Source organism: Sinocyclocheilus grahami, unplaced genomic scaffold (assembly GCF_001515645.1).
Source record: "Sinocyclocheilus grahami isolate Dianchi unplaced genomic scaffold, SAMN03320097.WGS_v1.1 scaffold354.1, whole genome shotgun sequence".
NCBI classification, from domain to species: Eukaryota; Metazoa; Chordata; class Actinopteri; order Cypriniformes; family Cyprinidae; genus Sinocyclocheilus; species Sinocyclocheilus grahami.
Genome location: NW_015505533.1, coordinates 405,475 through 433,437, shown reverse-complemented (window position 1 = coordinate 433,437; position 27,963 = coordinate 405,475). Strand labels below are relative to the sequence as shown.

General features: G+C 42.1%; 2 protein-coding genes and 1 long non-coding RNA gene across 3 annotated transcripts in view; all 3 read right to left on the bottom strand.

Annotated features, from left to right (window-relative positions):
• Nucleotides 1-71: 71 nt before the first annotated feature.
• On the bottom strand, nt 72-7,489 carry LOC107548743 (rhodopsin). The gene is made up of 5 exons (XM_016229547.1): nt 6,668-7,489; nt 2,312-2,480; nt 1,983-2,148; nt 1,352-1,591; nt 72-756 (listed from the first exon to the last, which is right to left on the bottom strand). The coding sequence occupies exons 1-5, from the start codon at nt 7,026-7,028 to the stop codon at nt 628-630; spliced, it is 1,065 nt and encodes a 354-aa protein (XP_016085033.1). The 5' UTR covers nt 7,029-7,489; the 3' UTR covers nt 72-627.
• A 1,121-nt stretch (nt 7,490-8,610) lies between these two features.
• On the bottom strand, nt 8,611-9,900 carry LOC107548745 (uncharacterized). Its single transcript, XR_001604494.1, has 3 exons — nt 9,552-9,900; nt 9,316-9,480; nt 8,611-9,237 (listed from the first exon to the last, which is right to left on the bottom strand). It is a non-coding gene; the product is annotated as an uncharacterized lncRNA (long non-coding RNA).
• A 58-nt stretch (nt 9,901-9,958) lies between these two features.
• Nucleotides 9,959-27,963, bottom strand: part of ift122 (intraflagellar transport 122 homolog (Chlamydomonas)) — a gene marked incomplete at its 5' end in the record, with an annotated part of 31,761 nt that continues 13,756 nt past the window's right edge. The window contains 17 exons of the mRNA XM_016229533.1: nt 9,959-10,760; nt 10,836-11,000; nt 11,072-11,148; nt 12,496-12,722; nt 15,508-15,668; nt 16,140-16,237; nt 16,354-16,494; nt 18,176-18,278; nt 18,902-19,073; nt 19,383-19,549; nt 20,670-20,831; nt 22,045-22,098; nt 22,184-22,324; nt 22,734-22,931; nt 23,038-23,202; nt 23,331-23,468; nt 26,047-26,249. Of these exons, the coding sequence (XP_016085019.1) occupies nt 10,674-10,760; nt 10,836-11,000; nt 11,072-11,148; nt 12,496-12,722; nt 15,508-15,668; nt 16,140-16,237; nt 16,354-16,494; nt 18,176-18,278; nt 18,902-19,073; nt 19,383-19,549; nt 20,670-20,831; nt 22,045-22,098; nt 22,184-22,324; nt 22,734-22,931; nt 23,038-23,202; nt 23,331-23,468; nt 26,047-26,249 (2,459 nt within the window). The remainder of the gene's footprint in view (nt 10,761-10,835; nt 11,001-11,071; nt 11,149-12,495; nt 12,723-15,507; nt 15,669-16,139; nt 16,238-16,353; nt 16,495-18,175; nt 18,279-18,901; nt 19,074-19,382; nt 19,550-20,669; nt 20,832-22,044; nt 22,099-22,183; nt 22,325-22,733; nt 22,932-23,037; nt 23,203-23,330; nt 23,469-26,046; nt 26,250-27,963) is intronic.

Genomic DNA, 27,963 nt, shown 5'->3' with positions numbered 1-27,963 from the left:
CACATCCATGCACATTTTAGTAAACATTTTTTGTTTTACATGAGCCTTTATTTCTGCTTTGACTCTATATTTTGTAATCTGCAGGCAAATTCATGTCTTTACACACGAGCATATTTAATCGTAATTCTTCCACAGACGACATTTACATCTAAACGTTCAGAGAATTGTTTTGCTGGGTGTGTGGTGAATCTCCTGAGGTCTCTTCTGGCTTCAGCACTCAATCTCACGTCTGGTCAACATCAAACTTTATAAAGAAACAGTACATAGACTCAGAACATAAGCCTACAAAAGGTTATCTGGTGAAAATCTGAACTTTACAAAATCATAACTGACTATAGCTAAATATTCATCTAACAGCTGGAGTATCAGGCAGAACCAATGGAGCAGCTGTTGAGATAAATTCATAGAGATGCCATCAAGTTACTAAACACATACACAATTACCTGCAGTACAAACATACACTATAACTATAGAGATCTGGTTGGCCAGTTACAACACGTGTAAGATTCAAGGGCAGAAATGTGTGAAGTAGTAGATGTAGTTGTAGTTGTAGTTGTAGATGTAGTAGATGTGGAGTGAGATATTTGGCCTGTAGGAGGCTGCTGGATGGATTTGTCCAGCTGTCGGTCAGGCGGGAGCAACCTGACTGGACGAGACCACCGAGGACTGAGTCTTACTGGAGGCCGTCATGCTGGTCTCCGCCTCACCAAACGGGTTATTTCCACAGCAGACCGTAGTGAGCATGCAGTTCCTGAACTGGACCAATACAAACACATCCCGGATTATATACAGCAGACGTCAGTTCCAACCCTGCTTCAACAAACCTGCCTGTTGTAGCTACTCTGTTAGCTAAAATGGTAAGTAATAAGGCTATGAAGTTGAACCGTTCAGTGTATTAGTCATTAGCCTGCAAGCTTATTAGATGTCGTATGACGTTTGATCATTTGGTAAGAACATGGAATAAAGATGTTGAGATCCACCCTACAACTTGTGACAGGCACAGCCCTGATGTTCCTTCTTTTAAATTTTAATAACAAACTATATCAGTTCAGCCAGTTACTCTTAGAATACTGAAACTGTGACGGGCATGTAGTTTGTAATTTGGTGGATGGCACAGTGCTGTCTGCTCTCCTTCTCTTCAGTGTTGTTCATAATGTATGAGGGAGTCATTGAATTATTCACTCAACCCTTTTATTCAAAAACACTGATTCATTCAGGAATGAAAGAGCATGAGCATGAACTTCTGTGTGCTGCTTGAATACACACAACAGTTCGTTCTGCTGTGTCTTTCTTTAGAACTGTTTTTAGTTAGTATACTTAGTACGTAGTACATGATTGATAACTGTCTCACCTGTCTGTTGAGAATGATGTAGATGACCGGGTTGTAAAGCGCTGCACTCTTAGCAAAGAAAGCAGGTATTGTCATGACTACAGGACCAAACTCCGCCCCCTGATTACCAAAGATATACCAGGCCACGCTGGCATACGGCACCCAGCACACTAAGAACGAGATCACCATGACAACCACCATACGTGTCACTTCCCGTTCGGCCCTCTGGGTCGTCTCTGATTCCTGCTGCTGAGCAGCGGCCTAACGACAGATAACAAATGACAGAAAACAATGAGCACAATATGTGCTGTTCATGGTCCTGGATGCTGATTGGTTCAGTGGTCCAGCTGTGTTGACGATATATATGTGAAGCAGTTGCTCATCACTGCACAACACTCAACTATTAACCTAACATGTCAGGAAGTAGATCTCGTGTCCTTTGTGTAGTAACTGCAATAAAAAGCACCAAGTCTGTGCTTGTTTGTTATATATGAATTGATCATTTAAAAGGATAGTTCACCCAAAAAGGAAAATTCTGCATTTTTTTGTCCATACACTGGCCTGCTAACCAAAACTGTCTGGTTACCAACAGTCTTCACAATATCTTCTGTGTTCTACAGAACAAAGAAATACATGTTTGTGTGTGTCTTACCGCACGGACAGTGCAGAGAAGGCGACTGTAGCAGAAGAAGATGATGAGCAGTGGAATGGAGAAGTGCAGTATGAACATGTAGATAACAAACGAGGTGTTGTTGATCTCAGGTTTGGGAGTGTAGTAATCTATTCCACAGGAGCACTGCATTCCCTCTGGAATATACCTGCACACAGTCACATGACCAGCAAACCTCCAGTCAGGACATCAGTATCAGTTCATGAGCTCATTGTCCTGTCACTGACTGCTCAACTTCACTGTTGTAGGCAATTCAGTTGACAAATGAGTGGACAAAGCTCTGTGTTTTGCTGCAGACTGTGATGGATTACCTGGACCAGCCCAGCAGGGGCGGCATGCAGCAGGTGAGGGCCATGACCCAAGTGAAGCCCACTCCCACGATGGCGTGCTTCTCTCCGAAACGAAACGTTGTCATTGGCTTACACACCACAATATAACGCTCGACAGCCAAAACCACCAGAGACCACAGCGCGATCTCACCTGACAAACATAGAGAAGATGAAGATCTCGATCACTTCAGCTCCAAACTTGGTCTCCTCTTAGTCCACTTTAGAGATGGCAGAGAGGATAATTAACATTCAAAGATGATATAAACATGTGAAATTTGCTATATTGTACATATTGCTTTGTGTGAGTATATGTACAGTATGTGTCGGTTATACATATAACACCGTGTCCTAACTGCACGCAACGTGACAAGATTCCAGCGACAAGAAAATTTGTGTGTCCACACCAAATACGACGCGACAGAATCAATCAAATATCACAGCCAATCAGAAGCGCGTGTGTGGGCGGGTTCTCTCTGGAAGTGCTCTGCACTCACAACGAAATGGATGTTCATCATCTAATTCATAAATATTAAAACTTTTTTATATAATTAAATGTACATACTGAGTGACTGATACCATCTTTATGGAATACACTCGTTGGTTGGTTCGCAGTGAGTTCGCAGTTTTAACGTACATCTTTGCTTTAATTTATTTTCAAGATCTGAGGTAAACTGTCTGTTGTTGCTTTCAGTATGGCTATAAAGTCATGCAAAATTATATTTAAACTCATATTAGACACGTTTAAGTAAGGGATAATGTACACCCAGCCGGTTGTTATCTCAGAATAAACCCTGACAGGGTGATCAGTCTTGTATCAGCCTGAAGGGGTTTACTCTGAGATAACAACTGGCTGGATGTACATTATCCCACTTATTACACGGCTAAAAAGATTTGTTTTTACCATATATGTTGAAATTAATGCTGAAGTCTTCCATTGTAACACGCGGTGGTTATGTGTTTTCAGTCACAAGATGGCGCCAGACAGTCAACGATAGCGGAGTGACTCGTTAAGCACACAAGTAGTACCGGTCAAGATAACTCGTAGTACCCGGATGAGCGGTATGCTATTCAATTTGGCGGTTGTTATCTGGGAATAACATACCGCTGGATGGCGCGATTGACCAATCAGAATCAAGTATTCCACAGAGTCGTGTAATAACTTTTAATAAAGCACATAATCTGTACCTGAGATTATCTAATATACTATAGTTTGTATGTTGTTGTTCCAGCCACGACGTCGCGGCTAGTTAGGACAAAAACTCAGATTAACATGGAAAAGATACCTTTTATCGCGTGTCGTGTCGCGTGTAGTTAGGACACGGTGTAATAGTTGTAAATTAGTAATTCAAGTTTTGCAGTGCTAAATCTGCATGGTTCTGGTTTCAATGTTTTGGTGTCATTAAATTACTATAATTTATTATATTATATTTATATGTGTGTGTGCGTGCGTGTGTGTGTGTGTTTGTTTGTGTGTGTTCTCCTGCACCCCATGGTTCAGTCCCACGGCCATCAGAGAGAGAATCTGCATGGTTCTGGTTTCAATGTTTTGGTGTCATTAAATTACTATAATTTATTATATTATATTTATATGTGTGTGTGCGTGCGTGTGTGTGTGTGTTTGTTTGTGTTTGTGTGTGTTCTCCTGCACCCCATGGTTCAGTCCCACGGCCATCAGAGAGAAATAAATATCGGCAGGCAGGTCCAATCACACAGATGGTGGGCAGAGCACAAGGAGAGTCTGACGGGATTTCTTTCCCTTTCAGGCCCCATCTGTTACTCCCATTATAATTGTATAATATGTGAGCCTTAATTCTGAGGAATTAGATGCAGTGCTTGAAACTGTAGGTGCAAGATCATTCCAAGTCATGCATGAATTGAGGATGTCACCAGCTAAGATGGTGTCCCTCCTCATATTTTATCAGGCTAGTCAACTGTTCGAGGTTGAGCAGCGTCCCCCAGATGTTGGAATCTATTAGGCAGGTGGCTCCCTTTGTTGCCAAGTTTAGACAGTGGCATCAAGTGTGAGTAGCTCCCCGTAAGCCCTCCTTGATAAGCCATCTTTAGGGTCGAGGCCATCATGCTGAGGCCACCACTCTCTAGAGCTCTGCCTAGATAGCAGTATTGAGTTTTGTATGTCTCTGTGAGCCTCGAAAGCTGTCCTGACCATAGGATGTAGCTAGTCCTCCTCTCACTTTAGAGAGTCATTTGTTAAGCCTCCTTTCACTATAGAAAGTCATCCTGTTAAGTTCCACTCGCCTGAGCTCCACCTAGGTCCTCTATGATGCCTCCTTAACAGGCGTAAGATGTTGCTAGGGTGCCTCTCGCTTGAGACAGTAGTTACGCTAGGCCTCCATCCTCTGAGCTCTGCTAGGGGCTAAGTTGCTGACTCTCTGCTATATACGTGCTGCCTCCTTGGCCGCCTTTGAAGTGCAATGTTGTTAGGCTTCCCTTCGCTATAAAGAGTCATCGTGCTGGAACCTCTGCTGGAGTCTGTAAGCCTCCTTGGAAAGTTGTCCCAAGTGTAGGGCATAGTTAGAACTCCTCTCACTTTAGAGAGTCATTATGCAGAGGCCTCCATCCTTAAACATCACCCAGGCAGTAGTGCCAATTTGTTAGGCTCTCTGGGAGCATCCTTAGCTACTGCCTTTACAGAGTGGAGTGTTGTCCCACTCCTTGGAGCTCCGTCTGGGCAGCAGTATCAAGTTGTTAGGCTCTCTGTGAGCCTCCTTGATAGCTATCCTTAGCTTAGGGCATATGTGGGCCTCATCTTGCTATAGAGAGTTGTCATGATGAGGCCTTGGTCCTTAGAGCTCAAGTAGGCAGAAGTGCAAAGTTGTGAGGCTCTTTGTGATTTTCTTGGTCACTGTTTTTAATTCTAGTGGATTCCTAAGCCACCTCTCACTATAGAGAGTCGTCCTTTTAAGGCTTTCACCCCAGAGCTCTACTTAAGTAGCAATTCTGAGTTGTTAGGCTCTCTGTAAGCCTCCTTGGAAGCTTGTGGAAGGTAGTTGGGCCTTATCACTTTAGAGTGTGGTTCTGCTGAGGCTTCTGCTCCCCAGAGCTCCGCTGGGATAGCAGTTCCGAGTTGTTAGGCTTTCTATGAAAGCCTTGGGAAGTTGCCCTGAGCTTGGGTTTGAACCAGATCTCCCTAAGTATAGTGACAGACAAGGGAACTATCTTGCTTCCCTGTGCCAGTATTCCCTTAAAGGTGTCATCTAGTAAAGAAGGCTAACGTTACCAGACCTTTGAGCTCTTCCCTAGGGATGGGCACTCCCAGTAAGGAAGGGAAGAAGGTGTAAAAACCGGGACTTTCCTTGCATAGGGTGTAAAGCTCAGGGGTGGCCATAGGGATTAATAGGGGATTGCTGACTCCGGCAGCTAAGACTGTTGAGTCCTTATTTGAGTGCATGTCACAGCTGATCTGGCAGTCAATCCACTCAGCATGGCATAGTGAGTATTTGTTCCCCATAGAAGTCTTCTCAGATGCAGTGCGAGTTCCACTTGAAAAGCAAACGTCTCAGGTTACGCATGTAACCATGGTTCCCTGAGAGGGGGCTGCCTGTTTATGTCTCCTTCAGACAAAAAAAATTCTATTACATTCTCCTCTAACTGTACAGTACAAATAAAATGTCAGTAATTAAGAAAATGTTACTACACTGATTGAACTGTAAAATTTGATTAATCCAAGATTAATCTGGAAGATGCTTGAAAAAAAATGGCGTAAGGTCACAATCTCTCATAAAAGTCATACAAATTACTCTAATCCATTTGGATGGTTAATTTATTATTTTTACTGTAAAAACACTGTAAAACAATGATTTTAACCCTAACCCTAAAGACAGTACAGCAATTACTACATACATGTATAATTAGTTTTTGCATTATAGTAATGAGACTTGAGGTTGAAATGTGGGTTATGAACTCGATAATATCACAGTGTAAAATCCAAAAGAAAACAACTATATATACATATTTAACATTTTAAGGCCTCTAAATAAAAAATAATCTAATTTAAAATTTGTATTACTATACACTTGACTGTAATACATTAAAACACCTATTATAGTTAAGAGAACAGTGATAATTACAAAAATAAATAAATGAATGATAAATAAAAACCCTTAAAGATAAAACATGAAACAAAAACAAAATTGTCATGAAAATAATGCGAAAAAAATAGGCTCGGTTTTCGAGTGAAAGGTGATCATGGTATATTTTTGTGAGAATCACCCAAATTTGACACCAGTCTTTATTACCACAGCAATACCCACACTGTGCTTCTGATTGCTATCTGATGAATCTCTCAGGAGTGTTTGTCTGCAGAGATGAAGCACTCACCGCCCAGCGTGGCGAAGAAGCCTTCGATGTTGCAGCCGGTGACCCCCAGGACAAAGTATCCATGCAGAGAGGTGTAGAGGGTGACGGTGAAGCCTCCCACCACCATGAACAGGTCAGCCACAGCCAGATTGAGCAGGATGTAGTTGAGTGGCGTGCGCAGCTTCTTGTGCTGCACGGTGACGTAGAGCGTGAGGAAGTTGACGGGGAATGCAGTGATGATGAGGAAAAGCATGTACGCCGCCAGGAGCGAGTACTTCCATGGCTCTGCTAGGTAGTACTGCGGCTCCTCAAACGGGCTGCGCACCAAACCCGTCCTGTTGGACATGGGCACGTAGAAGTTCGGACCTTCCGTTCCATTCATGTTTGGTTCACTGGTCAAGGGTCACAATGGAGAAAGCCGATAGATGAGAGTGAACCTTCTCCTCAGTAGAAAGCGACTGAGAGCGAGATCTGCTCCGCAGGACGCGAGCACCTCTCTTATATGCCCCCCATGTGCCCAGATTAAGCGCAGATGAGAGATTACAGTGAGGTGCTGCAATTTGGAGGAATGGAGTTACAGGCAGATTGGGGTCAGAGAGGCCCGATAATCCACAAGGTTAAACGGCCGTAGGACAACAGCAACCAACCCCATAACTTAATGGATATGTCTCTATAAGGGTCAATTCACAAACTCCAACAAAAACCACCAGTGCAGTCATTGGGCTGTATTGGGTCAGTGTTTTGTTTCCCAACATCTGAAATCCAACTGCACGCTTGTTGGTGTTTCTTGGGTCTTTATCCAGTACTGAACCCCAGACAGCTGCTCTGATGAAGCCCAGCCACACACACTTCAGCTTTATAAACACACGATTACTTACACAATGACAAAAATAACGAGTACTGCTGAAATAATGCTGGATGGAAAGAGAGAGCTAAAGTTCAGTGTGGGACAGAGTTCGTTTATTAACCATCAAACAGTAACGTTTCAGCGCGAGAACAACCTGACAAAACATCACCAGTTACCTGCTCAGGTTTGTGCTGCTGGTTTGCCACTGATGATGTCTCTTCCTAGAGGAGGAGGAAACTGGCTTTTGTTAGGTAAATTGACATTAAAAACTTTAAAGAGGTTCTGTAATCAAACAATATTCCAAAGAAAACATAACAAAAATGTCTTTTTAAATATTTAATGGGGACATGGCAAAAATATTTACTCAGACCCACTCGGAGGTAAAACATACTCATATAGGTTACTTCATTGTAAAAATCAGTATGATTTCCATCTTTTAAAAATAATATGTGAAGACAGGGAGCATGGGCACACTGTCAGAGCGCTGCAGAGACACTGAAACCACACATTAACATCAACACTGTTACATCACTGTGTGCTTTTGGGCCTTTTCCTTCTCATTGTTATCATTATTTGTGTGTAAATGTATGTCTGTAATTTAATGTTACCAATGTGTTTGCAATGTTTAGTTTTTTTTTAACCATGCAAATAAAGCCATTTGAATCTGAATGTGTGAGATGGACTAGCCATTCCTCCACACCACCTTTCAGAAGACAAGCAGTGGATGGATGATGGGAATATGAAAATGTTCTGCTTATTACTGACTTGTATGACAAAACCGGTATTGAGAGTGATGGTCATATATGTGGAGACTGACCTCATGATGTCAAACACAAAATGTTGACTGGATCAGATTTGGAGAACATGACAAGAGAACGTGATAAAATGGTGAAAGGAAAACCAGCAACATTCCTTTAAAAATAATGTTTTCTTTTGATATTTTTTTTTCTTTATTCATGTTCTGATTGCAAATGCATCACTGCTATTACAAATGGAAATGTAATAGTGATTTTTCATCTCTTAAAATGATTTTAAAAATCTGTTTACTTTATTTTTTTACTTGTTTCATATTTGTGGACATCCCCAAAAGGAGGTTTTGTCAGGTTTAGCTCATTTCTTGGTGCAAATTTGTCCCCAGAATAAGGCTGTGGTACAAACACGCTCACACAGACTGGTTTTCTGTGGTCTTTCTAATGCTTATGGTAGGCATCAGTTATAATGATGATCTCATGCAACACCTGAGCTTTACAGCAGCCACTTTTACAGGCAAAAACCACTCACACCTACATGAAGCAATCAACACAAACACTTCAGCTCTACTGACAGGAAAACATTACAATACATGTTAGAGGCATAAATATTACACTTTATTTATATTGTCTGAATCTAAGCAAACGTGTTGAAGTGGACCGAGCCGTGAGTGTGTGTGTGTGTGAGAGAGAGAGTGTGTGTGTGTGTGTGTGTGTGTGTGATAAGGCGTATGCATGTCCTCACATGTACAAACGCTGTAATCAGCTTTAGCAGCTGATCCGGCTGATCCTATCAGAGCGCTGCCCTGAGCTGGCATTTACTGACGCGTTTCTAGCTGATCAAAGCACGGTCCTACAGACACACAGGTGAAGTGATGGTCTGGAGGCTAATCCAGGCACTAGCTGTGCTAGCTGGGCTCGTCGATGGGTCTGCGGCAGTACGGACAGCAGTTGTGCTGAAGAACAAGCAGCTCGTAGTCCTCACTGTGAAACATCTGTGAAAACACCACAACACAATACAGTCAAACATCACCAGAACAGAGGGCCGAGCGCGTGATCGAGCGTGTGTGTACCTGGAAGCAGGAGGGGCACATGGTGATGCTGACGTCTGGCAGCAGAGAGCGGTAGTACTGCCAGCTGAGCGGTCTGGGCCAGCGCTTGATCAGAACATCTCGTCTGGACATGCACCTCAGCACGGCACGATTCACCAGCACCGGCACGAATGCACGGCCACCCTGCTGTAAACACCAGCACAGCACACTCACACACTCATCTCACGCAGCACTTCAGTGACCAGGAACCCTCTCACCTCAAAGCTGAGTTTGGCTGTGAATGGATCGTCCTCTGGGTCTTCAGTCCCATCATCCAGCCTCAGACACTGGGATTCTGACACACACACACACACACACACACTGAGTTGAGCACACTGCACTGTATGTCCTCAGCCTGCTCTGTTTGTTTGATTTCAGTGATCAGCAGCCCAGAGAGCCCAAGCATGGTAGGACGCACCTCTCAGTTTAGGTTCTAGGTCTCTAAGCAAACGCACACTTTCTCTAATATCTAACATCAGGGGCGGTTCTAGGGTGAGTGGCCCAGACACATTCATGTATGTATCAGAATACACGGGATACACTTCAAATAAAAGTTGCATTGGCTTATTGGCTTACTTTTTTAAAGAGACAAGTATAATTAATTATAATTTGCACTTACAAATTGTTTTTTCTTTATTCATGTTCTGATTGCAAATGCATCACTGCTATTACAAATGGAAATGTAATAGTGATTTTTCATCTCTTAAAATGATTTTAAAAATCTGTTTACTTTATTTTTTTACTTGTTTCATATTTGTGGACATCCCCAAAAGGAGGTTTTGTCAGGTTTAGCTCATTTCTTGGTGCAAATTTGTCCCCAGAATAAGGCTGTGGTACAAACACGCTCACACAGACTGGTTTTCTGTGGTCTTTCTAATGCTTATGGTAGGCATCAGTTATAATGATGATCTCATGCAACACCTGAGCTTTACAGCAGCCACTTTTACAGGCAAAAACCACTCACACCTACATGAAGCAATCAACACAAACACTTCAGCTCTACTGACAGGAAAACATTACAATACATGTTAGAGGCATAAATATTACACTTTATTTATATTGTCTGAATCTAAGCAAACGTGTTGAAGTGGACCGAGCCGTGAGTGTGTGTGTGTGTGAGAGAGAGAGTGTGTGTGTGTGTGTGTGTGTGTGTGATAAGGCGTATGCATGTCCTCACATGTACAAACGCTGTAATCAGCTTTAGCAGCTGATCCGGCTGATCCTATCAGAGCGCTGCCCTGAGCTGGCATTTACTGACGCGTTTCTAGCTGATCAAAGCACGGTCCTACAGACACACAGGTGAAGTGATGGTCTGGAGGCTAATCCAGGCACTAGCTGTGCTAGCTGGGCTCGTCGATGGGTCTGCGGCAGTACGGACAGCAGTTGTGCTGAAGAACAAGCAGCTCGTAGTCCTCACTGTGAAACATCTGTGAAAACACCACAACAAAATACAGTCAAACATCAGAACAGAGGGCCGACCGCGTGATCGAGCGTGTGTATACCTGGAAGCAGGAAGGGCACATGGTGATGCTGACGTCTGGCAGCAGAGAGCGGTAGTACTGCCAGCTGAGCGGTCTGGGCCAGCGCTTGATCAGAACATCTCGTCTGGACATGCACCTCAGCACGGCACGATTCACCAGCACCGGCACGAATGCACGGCCACCCTGCTGTAAACACCAGCACAGCACACTCACACACTCATCTCACGCAGCACTTCAGTGACCAGGAACCCTCTCACCTCAAAGCTGAGTTTGGCTGTGAATGGATCGTCCTCTGGGTCTTCAGTCCCATCATCCAGCCTCAGACACTGGGATTCTGACACACACACACACACACACACACACACTGAGTTGAGCACACTGCACTGTATGTCCTCAGCCTGCTCTGTTTGTTTGATTTCAGTGATCAGCAGCCCAGAGAGCCCAAGCATGGTAGGACGCACCTCTCAGTTTAGGTTCTAGGTCTCTAAGCAAACGCACACTTTCTCTAATATCTAACATCAGGGGCGGTTCTAGGGTGAGTGGCCCAGACACATTCATGTATGTATCAGAATACACGGGATACACTTCAAATAAAAGTTGCATTGGCTTATTGGCTTACTTTTTTAAAGAGACAAGTATAATTAATTATAATTTGCACTTACAAATTGAATAAGTATTATTTGGGCCTATGAGATTAATGTTTTAAATATAAAATTTAGAATGCAGAAATATGAAATCGTAGAAAAAAATAGAATGATACTTTTAAAAATGAGACTAAAATTGCCAGTAGGTAGCAGCAAGCCACTGTCTTGATGACAGAGTCATTAAGTCATTTATTCAATCGATTCGTTCAAAATGGTTGATTCATACAAGAACGAAGTAAGAATCAGTTTTTATGAATGGGTCAGTGAATCACTGATTCAAAAAACACAAATTAATGCAACATGGCTTTGCTTAGAACCATTTTCGCGAAAATATTTTCTCTACGATTTAAATCACTTAGTATTAACTTATTGTTTATTGAATTTTGTTGCCCTGATACTTATAAAAGACTGCCACAGACCATTCTAAATGCTAACCAATCAGTTCATATAATCACTCTAAATACGTGTGTGTCCTAGAGAGTGCGCATATAATACCATGACTAAAAATCTATATTTGTTGCTATACAGTAACGATAAACTAATTTTGACAGATGGTGAGATCAGTATTATGAATATATACAGTAAGCTACAGATACGTGAAGCAGCTGCATTTTGCTGTTGAAGAGCTGGTTTAATAGAAATAACTGCATGCAAACCCAGTCTTCATGCGCACAAGACACGGCAATAAAAACATTCGGGGCTTCAGCCCCCTTAGCCCACCCCTAGTGCAAACATCACATTTTTCAATGTGCCTCAATCTAGACAACATGGTTTTCCAGCAAAGGTTTTCTGTGATGTTTTTGAACTCTTTTAAGACCATTATTCAGATTCACATTAAATGACTAAAATGTATTAAAATGTGAATGTGTGCTTTGTATGTTGGCCATTGACTGGTCTAGCTTTTTTTATCAATTTGTCAAAATGGTCATTGAACAGTTCTGTACACAGAAGCCTCAGAATTTGACACACAACTGGCTCCACTTATTTTACAGTCTCCCCAGTATTTCCTCTGTGTGTGAATGTGAATGAGACATTACCGCCGCGGCTCATCTCCTGCCAGCTGCTGTTTCTCTCCACACGAGGCACTTCCAGGTCAATGAGAGACACGGCCTCCTCGTCTGAGATATCGTCCTCCAGATAGAACTCCACCAGCGGCAGAACCTCTGAACACGCAACAGATTGACGGGAAGCATATCTGAACTCTAACACTGATCGGCTGAAATTCATGAGGCATTGCCAGCGTACTGTGTCAATGATACACGAGATTCATGTAAATATGCAAAACCAATGCCAAGATACTGGCTGGCTGATGGTCTTCATTCTCCAGAAACACACTTCTGAAGTGGCTTATTGTATCATACAACACAACAGTTTCTTTTGGTCAAGATTTAACCAACACTGTGGTGAGGTTTGCAAAAAAGATACACAGATTAGTGGAAACTACTGAAAAGATATGAAGCAAACCTTTCTGCAAGACATATAGACAGAGTAACTGTAAGCCGATTTATTTAAAATTTCATATGATTTTTGGCCATTTCATTAGTTTGTGCAGTCACCGAGGCAACAAAACTTCAATCTGGTTCACATTTGACATAAATACACTATATAGACAAAAGTATTGAGACACACTTTTTCAAGTGTTTCAATCAGAACCATTGCAATGTGCGTAAAATCAAGCACTAGCCATGCAGTTTCTACAAATGTGTAAAAACAATGGCTTTGCTGAATCCAGAGATGAAGAGCTCTGAGCTTCCACTGGTATTAATATCAGCACAGAAACTGTGCAGGAGCTTCATGTCCGAGCAGCTGCGTGAAGCCTCACATCACAGAGAGCAATGGCGAGCGTGGGATGGACTGGAGTAAAGCAGCAGATACTGGACACTGGAGCAGTGGAACCCTGTTCTGTGGAGCCACCAGTCACACAATCTGACGGGTTTGATGGACGCCAACTCCTTAGTAACGTCTATGTATTTAAAATGAGAAATCATTAAAGGGGTGGTTGACTGTTTTTTTTAGGCTTGTTTTTATTTATGGGGTTAAGACTAACAATGTGTTAATGCTTCGTTAAAAAAAAAAAAAAAAAAGTCACGCCCCTCACCTCAGAATGTGCTCCGGTTGTATTGTAAACAATGGCATTGTCAATATTGCTTATCAGAGCACGAATGAGACGCAGAGGATATTAGTGAAGAGGATTGTGCAGAAGCTGTGCAAGCACGGCTCTTACAGGACGCTTCAGCATGGTATGTTTCTTTGTTTGCTGTTGTCTCATACTTTTAGATACGCTGCTATTTGTAAATGGTCAAAAAATAATCAGGTTTTATCCTGATTACAGCAGAATACCTGATTGCGTTGTAGCATTTTTTTAACAGTAAGAAGTGTTTGCCAGTAAGTATTGCTTGCTACCATGGCAACCGTGTGCACGTCCATGTTTAATGCTTCTCGTAGCTATGTGAAAAATGATCTGTCTGTCACATAAAGTGTATAACTGGAATACAGTTCATTGATGGAGCTGATGATCTAATGATCTGAGAGAGAGATGCAGAGCAGGGGATGTGAGGAACTGGATTAAGAACCGCTGCTTTAGAACATTGATTTTGAAACTTGTGAATCCATTAGAATCGTTAGAAGACAGAATCATGATTCATATATGAATAGATTGTTTGTGCGCCCCTAGTTTTGACGATATGGCAACAACTCTTCCTCTTCTCAAAAGCAGCGCAACATGGCCCCACCCCCTTTGTTGCATGTTCCTGGGGGCGGGGTTTATGTAAATTTCTAGGTTTGTGATGTCACCAACCCTGAAGTAGCTCGTTGTAGTCCCTACAAGTCGTTTAAACTAGCAGAATTGTTTTTTTAAAGATTTATTTATGGTGTTTAATGCCTTTATTTAGATAGGACAGTATAGGTCGACAGGAAGCAAAGTGGGTGAGAGCGGGGGATGGGATCGGGAAAGGTCCGCGAGCCAGGACTCGAACTCGGGACGCCCGAAGCGCAATGGCGCTGTATGTCGGCACAAACTGCCATAATTTTAAAAAGCAATATCTCCGTTTGCAATGAACTTTCAGCGTTGTAACTTTGCATATATTGTTTATGCTCAAACAGCAACATTACACACTAACTAAAGTTAAAGTCCGCATGAACCGGAAGTTGCTGCTGACTTTATTGCAGTATGGTGACGTATTTCCACGTCATGGAACAGAATATTGAGAAGAGGGCGGGGTTTTATTTTTGCGCTCCTCCTCTCATCTTTCACTTGCAGCAAACTAACGGTTGGAGGGGCGTGGTTAAGCACATTCTGCCCAAGCCCTCAAACTGACGTCATCAGAGCAGGAGCGCCATTCCGGGTGGAAGAAAATGATCAGATTTTGATTAAAGATTACCAACACAAACCATTTTTTTTTAGAGGATTAACTTGCACGGATGAATTATTCACCTTAACGGAGACATATTATGCCCCTTTTTACAATATGTAATATAAGTCTCTGGTGTCCCAAGAATGTGTCTGTGAAGTTTCAGCTCAAAATACTCCACAGATCATTAATTATAACATTTTGAAAATGCCTATTTTGAGTGGAAGCAGATACATGCTGTTTTTCAGGCCTGTCTCTTTAAATGCAAATGAGCTGCTGCTCCCCGCCCCTGCTTGCGAAATCAAATGGCGGCACTGGGGCTGTAAACTTACAGATTAAGAGGCGGTAATATTATAATGATATCCGTTTGCAACGTCACTAGGGGAGCAAAATCAGACTTGCTCGTTTTTTGAGACGGTTGCAGAAAAAGGCTTCCCAAAACAAAGTTACTGAGTTAATCTTTTTCACGTTTCTTGGTTGGTAGATTCACCGGGGACCTGATTATAGCACTTAAAACCTGGAGAAGTCAGATTTTCATGATATGTCACCTTTAAGACAAACAATGTGTTAAAGTTAACAAAATAAACAACAAAATATATGTGACAGATCAGATCGTACAAATACTTCCAGTGTTTGGACATTCTCACACACACACTCTGTCTACACTTCAGCCCAACTCAACTCTAATATATGATGCACAAGAGCATCTCACTGAAACCCTCCAAACGCTCAAGAGCGTGAGCAGCGCGTGAAGGATACACTTTGGAGATGCCCATAGGAACGTCTCTGGTCAGGTTGTGGAAGAGAAAGCGGGAGATGTTGAAGAGAATCTCTGGCATGTTGGAACTGAAGGGCTCTGACTGAAAAAACAAACATAAATATGAACAACGTAGCTGAGATTAATCAGAACATAGAAGTCATCGTTCAAAATAGTAAAAAATAGGACAGGAAGAGACAAAGGATAGTAAGAAAGAATATAAAGAGAACAGAAAAAGTGAAGGCATTTTTTTTTTATGAGGAGGTTATTAAACATTGTGCATAATGCTTCAACAAATGCATTAATACAGTAAGAGTCACTGTGTATCTTCTATTCATTAATACTAACTGTAGTTTGCCTAATTATCAATGGTCCACTCGGTGATAAAGACTGAACTGCATGTCACAGATGTGCTCTCATGTCATGTTTAGGAGTTCAGTGACACTGGCAGCCTCTGTAATATACTGGATCTCACACTTTTATATGAATTATTTCTCAACGCCCCTGACATGGAGATGAGCACCTGAAAGCAGCTGATATCACTCATTAACACCAGCTAACGTCTCGCGCTTACCATGTAGCGATGGACAGAATGATAGACGTGATACAGCTCAGCCAAGTGCTGGAAACTGTGAAACTTCTTCAGCATCTCCTCCTTCTTCTCCGAGTTATCTAGAGAAGATATACATTCACATTCATCCAAACATATCTTAATGGTTTATCAAGCATCTCAGACCTCTTCATTTCCTCAAAGTACAGCAAAGAATCAAGCATGAGCTCTAAGAGACCTCTGGCGATGTCGAGGCACTGCATGGACAGCATCCAGTAGTAGTACGAGGCGTCGTTAAACCTGCTCTCCACCACGGCATTATGGGTAAGCTGTTCCAGCACTCGCACGGCCTCCGCCTGACGCCCGGCTTTGTGGAAGGCTGAATAATATCAACAGAGTGCCATCAAATGACCAGATTCAAAAACAAAGCTGTTATGAGAATAAAACATGACACTATAAGTGTGTGAATGAGTTTAGTATTGCAAATGTGCCTGATCAGTGCCACACAAGAGCCAAATTGAGAATCTGAACTGAAACTGATTGGATAACATATGCAATAACAGATAACACATGTATGCTTTTGAGCAGGGTAATATTTCTTCCTCAAAGCCACAAGCAGTCTGATCCACCAATCAGTAAAGATGTTTTTACCATGGAAATGGAAACCACAGCAATTGCTGATCACTCCAAGCGTTAAGAACGACAGAATTAAGTTAAACTGATTTTGAGGTGGACGTAACATACATTGATTTTATACTTGTAATAAATGATTTCATTTTAAAGCTGTTGAAATGAACAAGCTAACACGGGAATGTTCTAAATGCCTAATGCCACAGGTTGTTGAAAAATAGTAAGTAACTCTTGTACTGAATGCGAGTTGAAACCAGAAGAGTGACTGCAGCGTTGCATTCAGCTGTGTGTGGGTTATAAACCCATGATGCTTCATCAGAGCAGTGTGTCTGAGATAACCTAATTAACACACCTAATTATTGGTGTGTCTGAGGCACTGACACACCAATAATGCTGATGCTAATGCAACACTTTTGTACAAAACAAACCGAGATGGGACTTGTGACAAAAAAAAAGCATTTTGCAGGCTTTCTAAAGCAAAATGTAATTATCACAGATGCACATCAACTCTTGTATGTCAGCTTAATCCAAGGACACATGATATGCGGCACTGAGGAAGGTCAGACAATAATGTCATGTACAACAAACTTACCTCCCAGTTAAACACATACACGCACGCACACACACACACACACACACACACACACACACACGCATGCATGCAGACACATACACCCACGCGCACACAACGGCACTGAGGAAGGTCAGACAATAATGTCATGTACAACAAACTTACCTCCCAGTTAAACACATACACGCACACACACACACACACACACACACACACACACAGAGACACACACACACACACACGCATGCATGCAGACACATACACCCACGCGCACACACACACACACACGCACACAGCCATCATTATGAGTGCTTTCCATAGGCGTGATGAGAAACGTATCTTGCTGCCAGTTGCAATTTGCAGAGTGAGTTTGCCGAAGCAGAATCCACACACTCTCTCTCTCCAGTCCTGTATGTGAAGGGTGTGTTTGACTGACCTCTCTGGGCCTCCTCGAAGCGGTCGTGTTCAGCCAGCCACTGGGCGTACGGCACATAGACGTCGTCTCTGAACTGAGAGTGTTTCTCCACTAAAGAGAAAGCCTGAAACAAGCAGCAGCCGCACCAGTCCATCAGTCACTTGCAAAATGTCCTTTATACATCAGTTTTGTCAATGTTCAGCAAACAGTCACATATATGGCGGCGTCTCACTGACCACAGAAACAAACTATTAGTGTCGACACATACACCCACGCGCACACACACACACACACACGCACACAGCCATCATTATGAGTGCTTTCCATAGGCGTGATGAGAAACGTATCTTGCTGCCAGTTGCAATTTGCAGAGTGAGTTTGCCGAAGCAGAATCCACACACTCTCTCTCTCCAGTCCTGTATGTGAAGGGTGTGTTTGACTGACCTCTCTGGGCCTCCTCGAAGCGGTCGTGTTCAGCCAGCCACTGGGCGTACGGCACATAGACGTCGTCTCTGAACTGAGAGTGTTTCTCCACTAAAGAGAAAGCCTGAAACAAGCAGCAGCCGCACCAGTCCATCAGTCACTTGCAAAATGTCCTTTATACATCAGTTTTGTCAATGTTCAGCAAACAGTCACATATATGGCGGCGTCTCACTGACCACAGAAACAAACTATTAGTGTCTTTGCATCTGCTGAAGATGTGAGCAGTCGCCCTACCCTCAACCGCTGATCATTAAAGCCAAAACAGCCATATATATATATAAAACATTGTGAATCAAGTTAAACTGCTTTTGCATTTTAACAATATCTGAATATTTTGTGGTGAATATAAACATAACTGAAACCTTCCACCTCCCCCAGCTCCACCTGTCTACATCTGCTACGGGATTTATATGTTTACTCATGCAGCAGCAGCTTATCTTACATGCTTACAGTAGTGTGTCTGTGCAACTATTTTTTGTCTCCACACCAGTTGGTTACATCAGTTGTTTCAGATGCAGCCAATCAAATGACATTTCAAAACAGCAGCAGAATAAGATAATCACATGCACACATTATCACTTTTACATTCTCAAAACACTTCATTCTGTGTGATTTATGAGCTTCTTTCCTTGTGGGGACATTTGGTCCTCATAACGTAGTGAATAACAGGTACACACACGCACGTACCTCATCCCAGTGTCTAGTGTCCACATGAAGCAGCACCAGCGCCTTCAGATCGCCCATTTTATTATAAATCTCAGCAGCATAACCGTGATGATTGAACTTCTTAAAGAACACGGCACATCTGGACAGCGGCTCCCTCTCTGCTTTATCCAGCTTACGGGCCAAGTCTATCAACCTACACACAGCCAGAGAGAGAGGACGATGATTTATGTCAGCCATTGTGCTGTCTGTGTGTGTAATCTTTGTATTATAAAGAGCGAGGGAATAGGAGATCATGACATGACGCAGGTCTTCCATATGTGACCTTGACTCAAAACATCTGTGGAAGATGTCTGCTAACCATCAGGCCATATCATCAGCATGCTGCTGTGACCGCTTTGGTTTAACACCACTGGAACAAACCACCGTTTCCTGTAATATCTACAGTCACTAAAGGCCTGAGTGTGTCCATCATATGACGGCAGCATGCGTGTGTGTGGCTCACATGTCCATCCAGCCGTGTTCTCCGATGATCTCGATGGCTTTCATGTGTTCTCCTGCAGTCAGGTACATGTCCGCAGCCGCTCGAGGCTCTTTACTGTTCTTGGCCCAGTCTGCCTGCTTCTTCATCAGCAGCTTGGTGTCCTTGGGGTCTGCGGAGCCCAGGAAGTCCTTCAATACAAACACACTATGCTTAAACTGATCACGTCCGCAGTGGTTTCAGACAGCTAATGTAAACCGGGTCTGTGTATTCCCACAGCGTAGGTTGGATTAAGTCAATATGTGTGGACTTACATTTTTAACATATTCAAAAATATATTAAAAACACAACTCATACATACAGTGACTTAAATATACCTCTTCATACTAAAACATCATGAAGAAGAATAAAAATATATTTTTTAATAAGAAGAATAATAAGTTTTTGTAAAACAAACAAATAATCAGTGTAGCAGCTTTCTTTTTTATTTAAATATATTATTTAACTGTTTGGTAAACTTTTGTACACCAAACAAAGTCATGAACAGTGAGCAGCACGCAGACCCTCAATGTGATAAATGAGCTAGGTAATCTAAAACTAATCAAAACGTTTATAGATTACATTACTAACTACAATTTTCAGCATGTCATTTCTCTTCAGTAATGGACTACAGTTTTGTAAGGACAGAAATCCAAATCACAAAGTCTACACACATATTTTTCTGTGTATTCTGTACAGTCATTTGCACAGTCTTGCTATATGCATTAAAAAAGTCAGACAGCTGACACATCCTGTCTAGGTGGGCAGAATGAACTGCAGCAGTGAGGGCACACACACACACCTTAGCGTACTCAAACATGCGCAGGTCTGTGTACATGCTGAGCGCTCGGCTGTCATGGCCGGTTTTCCTGTAGAGTTTGGCGGCCTCGTGGAACTTGCCCTGATACGCATAGACATCAGCCAGGAAGAGCTGGTTATTACTCTCACCCCTCTTCTTCCTCTCCTGCACAAAACACACGTACAGTAAGACGCACAGATGTAGTGTTTCACGTACAGACACGCAGACCATTACCACACACACCAGCATACAAAACTCTGCACACAAACAATCACACAACTGCAGGATGATGGCCCCTGACCATTATACTGCAGAGAATTTGGCTGGATCACAAAGTCTACACACATATTTTTCTGTGTATTCTGTACAGTCATTTGCACAGTCTTGCTATATGCATTAAAAAAGTCAGACAGCTGACGCATCCTGTCTAGGTGGGCAGAATGAACTGCAGCAGTGAGGGCACACACACACACCTTAGCGTACTCAAACATGCGCAGGTCTGTGTACATGCTGAGCGCTCGGCTGTCATGGCCGGTTTTCCTGTAGAGTTTGGCGGCCTCGTGGAACTTGCCCTGATACGCATAGACATCAGCCAGGAAGAGCTGGTTATTACTCTCACCCCTCTTCTTCCTCTCCTGCACAAAACACACGTACAGTAAGACGCACAGATGTAGTGTTTCACGTACAGACACGCAGACCATTACCACACACACCAGCATACAAAACTCTGCACACAAACAATCACACAACTGCAGGATGATGGCCCCTGACCATTATACTACAGAGAATTTGGCTGAAGCTTTTGCTATTAAAACATTTCATATCTTGTTGTATAAAAGAAACACAATCAGGTTGAGAATAAGTGATGGTAGAATGTGTCTGTTCCTTTAAATCAGAATATGAACAGTGTGTGTGTGTGTGTGTGTGTGTGTGAGAGAGAGAGATAAGGGTGGCTTGTTTTCTGGGAAGGAAAGTTTGTGTTGTTCAGAAATGCTTTCGATGTCTGCAGTTCTCAATGGAAAGAATGAACTATTGAATTTCTGATGCCTACGGGTGGATAAGAGTGTGTGTGTGTGTGTGTAAGCAGTCATTTTGTGTTGCACATCTGAACTCCACAGGGAGGGGCAATGATGATTTAATCATAATAGAGAGGTCACACACTCTCACACACACTCACACTCACACGTTGGGTTTTATGGGTTCATTCCATAGGTGTAATGGTAACACTACACCTAAACCTACTCCTCACACAAAACTACAGGCATTTTTACACTCAAAACACTTCATTCATGAGGATCAAAACATGTCCCCATAAGGACAACATTTACTGAAACAGGTCAGGGTTTGTGTATCACAATGTTCAACTCTGAAAAGCTCAGCATGCTTGATGAGACATAATAAAGAGTAATGTAAACAGTGAAATAAGAGAGGACAAACATAATTCTTCACTAAGGAACACTTTTGATACTTGAACACAATACAAATGATGATATAAATACTTATCTAACTGAAAATTATTGTTTAGCTCTTAGGAAGAAAATACAAGCGCTCAAGCCCACAGGAGCTCATTCACATACATCACTGAGGCCTTGTTTCAGAAATGTGGCAATTACATTCAAAAGAAAAAATGACAGTAACTTATAGTAATTGGAATGTATGAAAATGCAGCATTTTGCAGTTTTAGTACTTCTCATATTAAAAAATATATTTTTAAAAAGTACAAATCTATCCTAGAATGATTTGAATTTTTTTTACATTTAAAATCACCTATAGGGCAGAAAATGGCCTCTAATTGAAGAATTGGATGAGATGAGGAGTGTAACATGAGGCATGTGTGTGATGTCTTACTTCAATGCTGTTGATGAGCTCCAGATAGCGCAGATCTCGAACCCTGATGAACGCCTGATGAGAGTGACACAAAGACAAATATATCCTGAAACATGTTAAAAACAGGATGACGGGGGAAAGCTGTGGGTGCGTGCCTCACTTTCTTGGCGGTGTGAAAATCGAGTCCCTCCAGAGCCTCTGTGGCCAGATCCCTCCAGTCATTATCCGTCACACCCAGACAGGCGATCTGATAGGCCTCCTGAAACATGCGTCGCTCCAGGTACTGATACATCGGAGCAGACTGCACAGATCAACCAGAATGACAATCAGCTAACGTGGTCCAAGTATGTCCAAGAGGATGAAAAGGAAAAGTCTCATTTGAAATGGATGTGCCAAAGTCATGTTATTCAGGGGTACAACATTTTTTGACAGGGTTGTTGTTTCAACAAAACATGTTAACCAGGACCATGCCATTTACTGCACAACATCAGGAGGTGCGAAATGTCTTTACAACTGGATTAGATTTGGAATACTGGAAATATTTAAAAGAAACAATTGAATGTAGTTTCTCAGTCTTGTTAACAGGCCTACTGCCAATAACTTTACTTTTGTACATTCCATGTGGATTTCATTTACACACAGATCACCCGTTACCAAGCTCATTCTCCATCATTTCCCAATCAATGGGAGACTGAACCGGTTTCTCGCACCTGAGGCACCTCCACTGCGGCCATAGAGTAGACGTGAAGGCAGAAGATCTTGGATCCGTTGTAACCCACCACAAAGCCCTGCAGTTTCTGCTGGTGCACTGGGAAGTTACTGGCCTTGATGTTCAGATATCCACTGCCAGAGAAACACAGCATGTCCTCACACTGCGTGTTCCACGCCACACTGTTGGCATTGGGCTCCTACAGAATCAGAGAAACACAGACACAGGGACACCAGTCAGGGCATCTGATTGCTAACTGTGCTGCTGCTGGTCATGCACAGGCTCAGACTGAAGCTCATCATGACCTGGAAGAGCAGCTCCTTGGTGTGAATGTCGTACACGAGGCAGGTGTTGTGTTCGTCCACTACAGCGAGCTTGCTGCGTGATGTGCTCATGTCCAGACAGCGCACTGAAGTGTTCTGCTTCAGCAGTGTGATGGCAAACGGGTTGTCCACGAAGATCTTCAGGATCTACACACAAACAAACCGAACTATTTACACTGCTGAGACGGAAGAAAAGAAGCTGCATTCATGTAGCACTAGACAGAAACAAAACACATCACACAATAGCAATAACTATGACTTTCAAGATCACATACAGCTCCATTCTTCAGCCCCACTAGAAGCCCCTCTCGTCCCGGCGGGCCGCCGATCACTTTAATGTAGCGAATGAGAGACTCCATCAGCCACTCTTTCTCTCTGACGGCCGTGAAGGACAAACACTGCAGTCTCTTCTCCTACACACAAACACACACACACACACACACACACAGAGAGGACAGGTTACATCTCATCTCTCACTTTCTTTCTTTTTTAATCACTCAACATATTTATATATAGTGGCCCCAAAATATATCCTGACAGCTAGGTCTCACTTACAAAATGACTGAATAACAGTGCATTTAATAACAAAACACCCAAGCAAGCAGCATTTATTTGAAAGAGAGCAAACAATGAAGGAAAAAAAAATCTTACATAAAGAAGCAATGAAACAACAGATATATAGGGGCAGCTTTTGCTGGCGCAAACCATCTTTTGGCGTTAAAACAGTACTGTCAGGTTTTACTAAAGATGCGCAGTGAAGAATTAGCGCTGAAAAAAAGGTGTGGACAGTTATTTTTGCGCCTGACCTTATTAAAAATGCATTTGTTGGAGTTTCCCTTTCATATGCAAAATTTATGGGATGAGAGTATTCAAATGAATCACGCAACGAGATTTACAAACGTTTTGCAGCTGATCAAATATAATCTGTAATGTCCAGGTTATCACTGTGAGTGATGGAAAATGGGGTTTTACTTAAATTTTCACGTAAAGAAACAGACTGTGGCTTTTTTCAGCTAGACGCTGTAAGCACAGTTTAAAAGTTTACTAAAAAGATGCACTTGGATCACAAATGTGTTTGATTCTCCCTTGCAAAATATGTTTGGTTTATCATCACCAAGCAACGGATGTAGTTTTGACTCACTCCTGTTACTGAACACTACACATCAACTGAAAAGCAAGTCTTACTAAGTCTGCTGGGACGCATGAAATTGGGGCTCAGCTTCAATACTGGTGGGTCGGTCAGTTATCTGGCTGCCTATCCTGGACTGACAATGAACAAAGACATTTGTTTTGCTCCTCCTTACTAAAGTGGCCATTTGTTAGTCATAAAGTCGCTGGAGAGCTGATAGTGATCAAGGCCTGCTGGATGAGATGTTTAGACACGGAGGGTCTGCCGAGTGTCAGAAGAGAGCAGCTGTAGTTTAGCATGTGCTTTAGTTACATGTTGAAGGGTTCGCTGGGCTTTGCTCTTCCTCTATCATGCTGGACAATCAGGCCAGACTTATGACACTTTTAAGATGGTAAATGTTGTCATTTTTGATCACTTTATGCTTCTGATGCACAGCAAAGAGCAGCACTGATATTCTGCCAAACACTTGTGTATGTTTATGGAGGAAAGACTGACTTTATAATGACAGGAAGATGAGAAAATGAGGAAATTAATGTTCAGCTGTTTCTTTAACTGTAGTTCTCTGCAGGGGATCACTCTTGATAAAAGCGTCAAGGATAATAAATGACTAAATACATTAAACAAATCACACTCTGAAGGCACTCTGACCAACTCGTCTAGACAAAACACTTTCTGTGTGTATTTCTGGAGTTTGAATGGGCTGCTTCATATCACAAGAGACGGGTCAACATCTGACCTGACCGCCAAACACAGCCTCTCAGTCATCCTACAGCTCCGTGTTTGATCACGCTTCAGATAACACTGCGTGACCACACGTCTTTCATATGAGATCATGCACACACAGTATGCATCTGAATAAAGCCCATTCTTAGGACCATTGAGACCCTTTCATTCGGTCACATAACTGTAATGCAAAAGAGCCCATGGTCATCACTGAAATGTGGTAAAAATAATGATACAGCGGTGGCCAAAATCATTAGAACACTAGTACTGTCACCAGCTAAAAATGTTTTGAAGTCAGTTATTTCTATCTTTTGCTGTAGTGTGTCAGTAGAAAATATCAGTTTACATTTCCAAACATTCATTTTGCCATTAATTGTAATAATGCAGTGAGATTTTTGTGCATATTTTGTGCAAACATATTGGCCTCCACCGTAAATTATTTGAGCTATAAAGTTTTCACAAACAATGGTAGGGTTTGTTGTTATGCACTTATTCTTGCAGATTTCACTGAAAAACAGAGACGTCAGAATCAGGCACAGGCTGATCACAAACACTAGAGCCTTCAGGACAGCCACACTTCCGCTGCAGAATTATGAGAAGGATTGTGCCATATTAACACATGAATGTATTGTGTGTCTCTGCTTGAGAACTATTACATATGAAGCTGCGCCGTCTAGTGGAATCATTCATGGGATACTGATCATGAAATCAAGACGTCAGTTCAGAGTCTGACGAGAGCAGAATTAAAAGACAAAACAAGAATCTGAAAACCTGGCAGCAGCTTTAGCCACAGAAAGTCTTGTGATGCCAGTGTCATAGCAAACCACTGATGGACCAGAATGCGTAGAAACCTCCAGACAAACACTTTTCTTGAAGATTCTTTCTCAAAAACTCCTCACAGTTTAGGACGCTGTGAGAATACCCCCAAAAAATAATTTGTCACTTTGACAGACTGGCATCATGCTCTGCTTTTATCCATCAGCCAAATAATGTAATGTATCTTTTAGGAATAAAGATTAGACCGTGTTGTGGAGCAGTCATATAGAAATCACCATTCTTCACTCGCTGATCTTCTGATGTAGCATTACGTGATCTGGCACATGCATCTGGATGCGTAATGTTTTACTCTGGCTCTTTACCTGACACAGAATGATGTGCTGTGAGCAGACGACGAGCAGGTTGCACTCGAAGCGCTTGCAGATCTTCTCTTTGACGCGGTAATGCATGTCGGAGGAGTCATCGGAGAGCAGCTCGTAGATCAGGATCTTCTCGGGAAGCTGGATGGCCAGTCGGCTGCGGTAGATGGCGATCTTCTTCACCAACTCACGGCATTTGATCCGTACTAAGAGAGAAGGTTGGGGAAAAGTCAAGAACATTCCGACAAAGACACAGACGGATCACATTGAAGGCTATCACTAGGAATTATGGGCCTGTGACTGTACACACAGTATCTGAGGTTTACATATTTGGGTCCAGGGATGCCCTCGCAATAATAAAAAGATCTAACAAAATGCATTTTTATGGATGTCAAAGTTAGCACTTTAATGCAAACATCTTGTCTTTTAAAACACATTTACTGAATTTCAGGGATGCACCAAAGTATCGGCTGCCGATATTTATCAGCCGATTTTTTATTATTTTAAAGCCATCGGCTTATCGGAAATAGCATGAAAAGGGCTGATACTGATGGTTCATTAATTAACTGCATGGAGACAATGAGTTGCATGTCTGTTGCATAATCTAATGTTTTTCTCTGGGCAAAATAATGAAGTACTTGCTAAAACAAAATAAAATCTGTACAAAATATAGTTTGTCAGACGGCATAGTACGGCCTATGCAAACGTGACGCTGACGCATCCAACGAGTGAAACGCGCTCAGCTGTACATTCAGCATAGGTAAGTCGCAATGGCAATGCACTGACGTTAGTTTACCCATGGATACATCATGATCCGCCAAGCATTAGGCCTACATTTAAGTGAAAATTAATGGCAGGTAATATGCAGCTTTGAAACCAGCAAAAATGGCTGGATAATGTAGAACACGGATTCACACAAGGTCACATTACGCACCTGCAGCACTTCTATGAACGGAGAAAACAGAATAAAACTATATAGGCTACATAAAAAGGAATATATAGGTCTATACACAAAATATATTTCACTTAAATCATTAACAGATTAACAAAACGAAAGAAAAAATTGTGGTTAGTTTGGATCATTGTAACGTGCTCCAAAGTTCACAGAAAGGAAACCGAGAGTGATCGCGTCGGTGCCTCACACACACTTACCACATATTTATGCTAACTTGACATCGCAGCCTGTTCATTATTAAAATAAAATACAGTTAAAGAAACATAAAAAGTTACACTGCTCAATTTGAATAGTGCGCAGTACAGTCTGTGCCGTTCAGCGTGACCAGCGCCTCACTGTATGTCTATAATGCCAGTGAAGAACAAAGCCTATAATTTACATAATAAACCGGTGCCTCACACACACTTACCACATATTTATGCTAACTTGACATCGCAGCCTGTTCATTATCAAAATAAAATACAGTTAAAGAAACATAAAAAGTTACACTGCTCAATTTGAATAGTGCGCAGTACAGTCTGTGCCGTTCAGCGTGACCAGCGCCTCACTGTATGTCTATAATGCCAGTGAAGAACAAAGCCTATAATTTACATAATAAATAATATTTTAGCATCCAGATACGTCGCGGATATAGAAACATTTGGATTCGTGCAGAATGAGAGAGGTAGGCTTCAGTTTCACTTTTAAATTAATTTGTTTTGGCTTGCCATTTACATTTAGCGTAAATACAACTTTAGAGGATTTGTTGTGGAGAGAAGGGAACTAAAATAGCCTAATTGTGTCTGTAATAATGTTTGTAAACATTTTGCTTTATTTACTGGTATTTTAGCTTACATTATTTCTGAATGTAATAATAAAATGTGACGTACAGCCTATTAATTTAGTTTTTTTCCTATCAAAACGCTTATAGGAGTAGCTTTTTTTATTCATGCTGCAAACATTTTTAAATATCTTGAAAAAATACT

What these genes read in the sequence shown, in the direction of transcription:
- LOC107548743 (XM_016229547.1), bottom strand. Translation starts at nt 7,028, where the DNA reads ATGAATGGAACGGAAGGTCCGAACTTCTACGTGCCCATGTCCAACAGG. An exon ending in CTTCTTCGCCACGCTGGGCG is followed by an intron (nt 2,481 to 6,667) that starts GTGAGTGCTTCA and finishes TATGTTTGTCAG; the next exon opens with GTGAGATCGCGCTGTGGTCT. An exon ending in TTCTCTGCACTGTCCGTGCG is followed by an intron (nt 1,592 to 1,982) that starts GTAAGACACACA and finishes ATCTGTCGTTAG; the next exon opens with GCCGCTGCTCAGCAGCAGGA.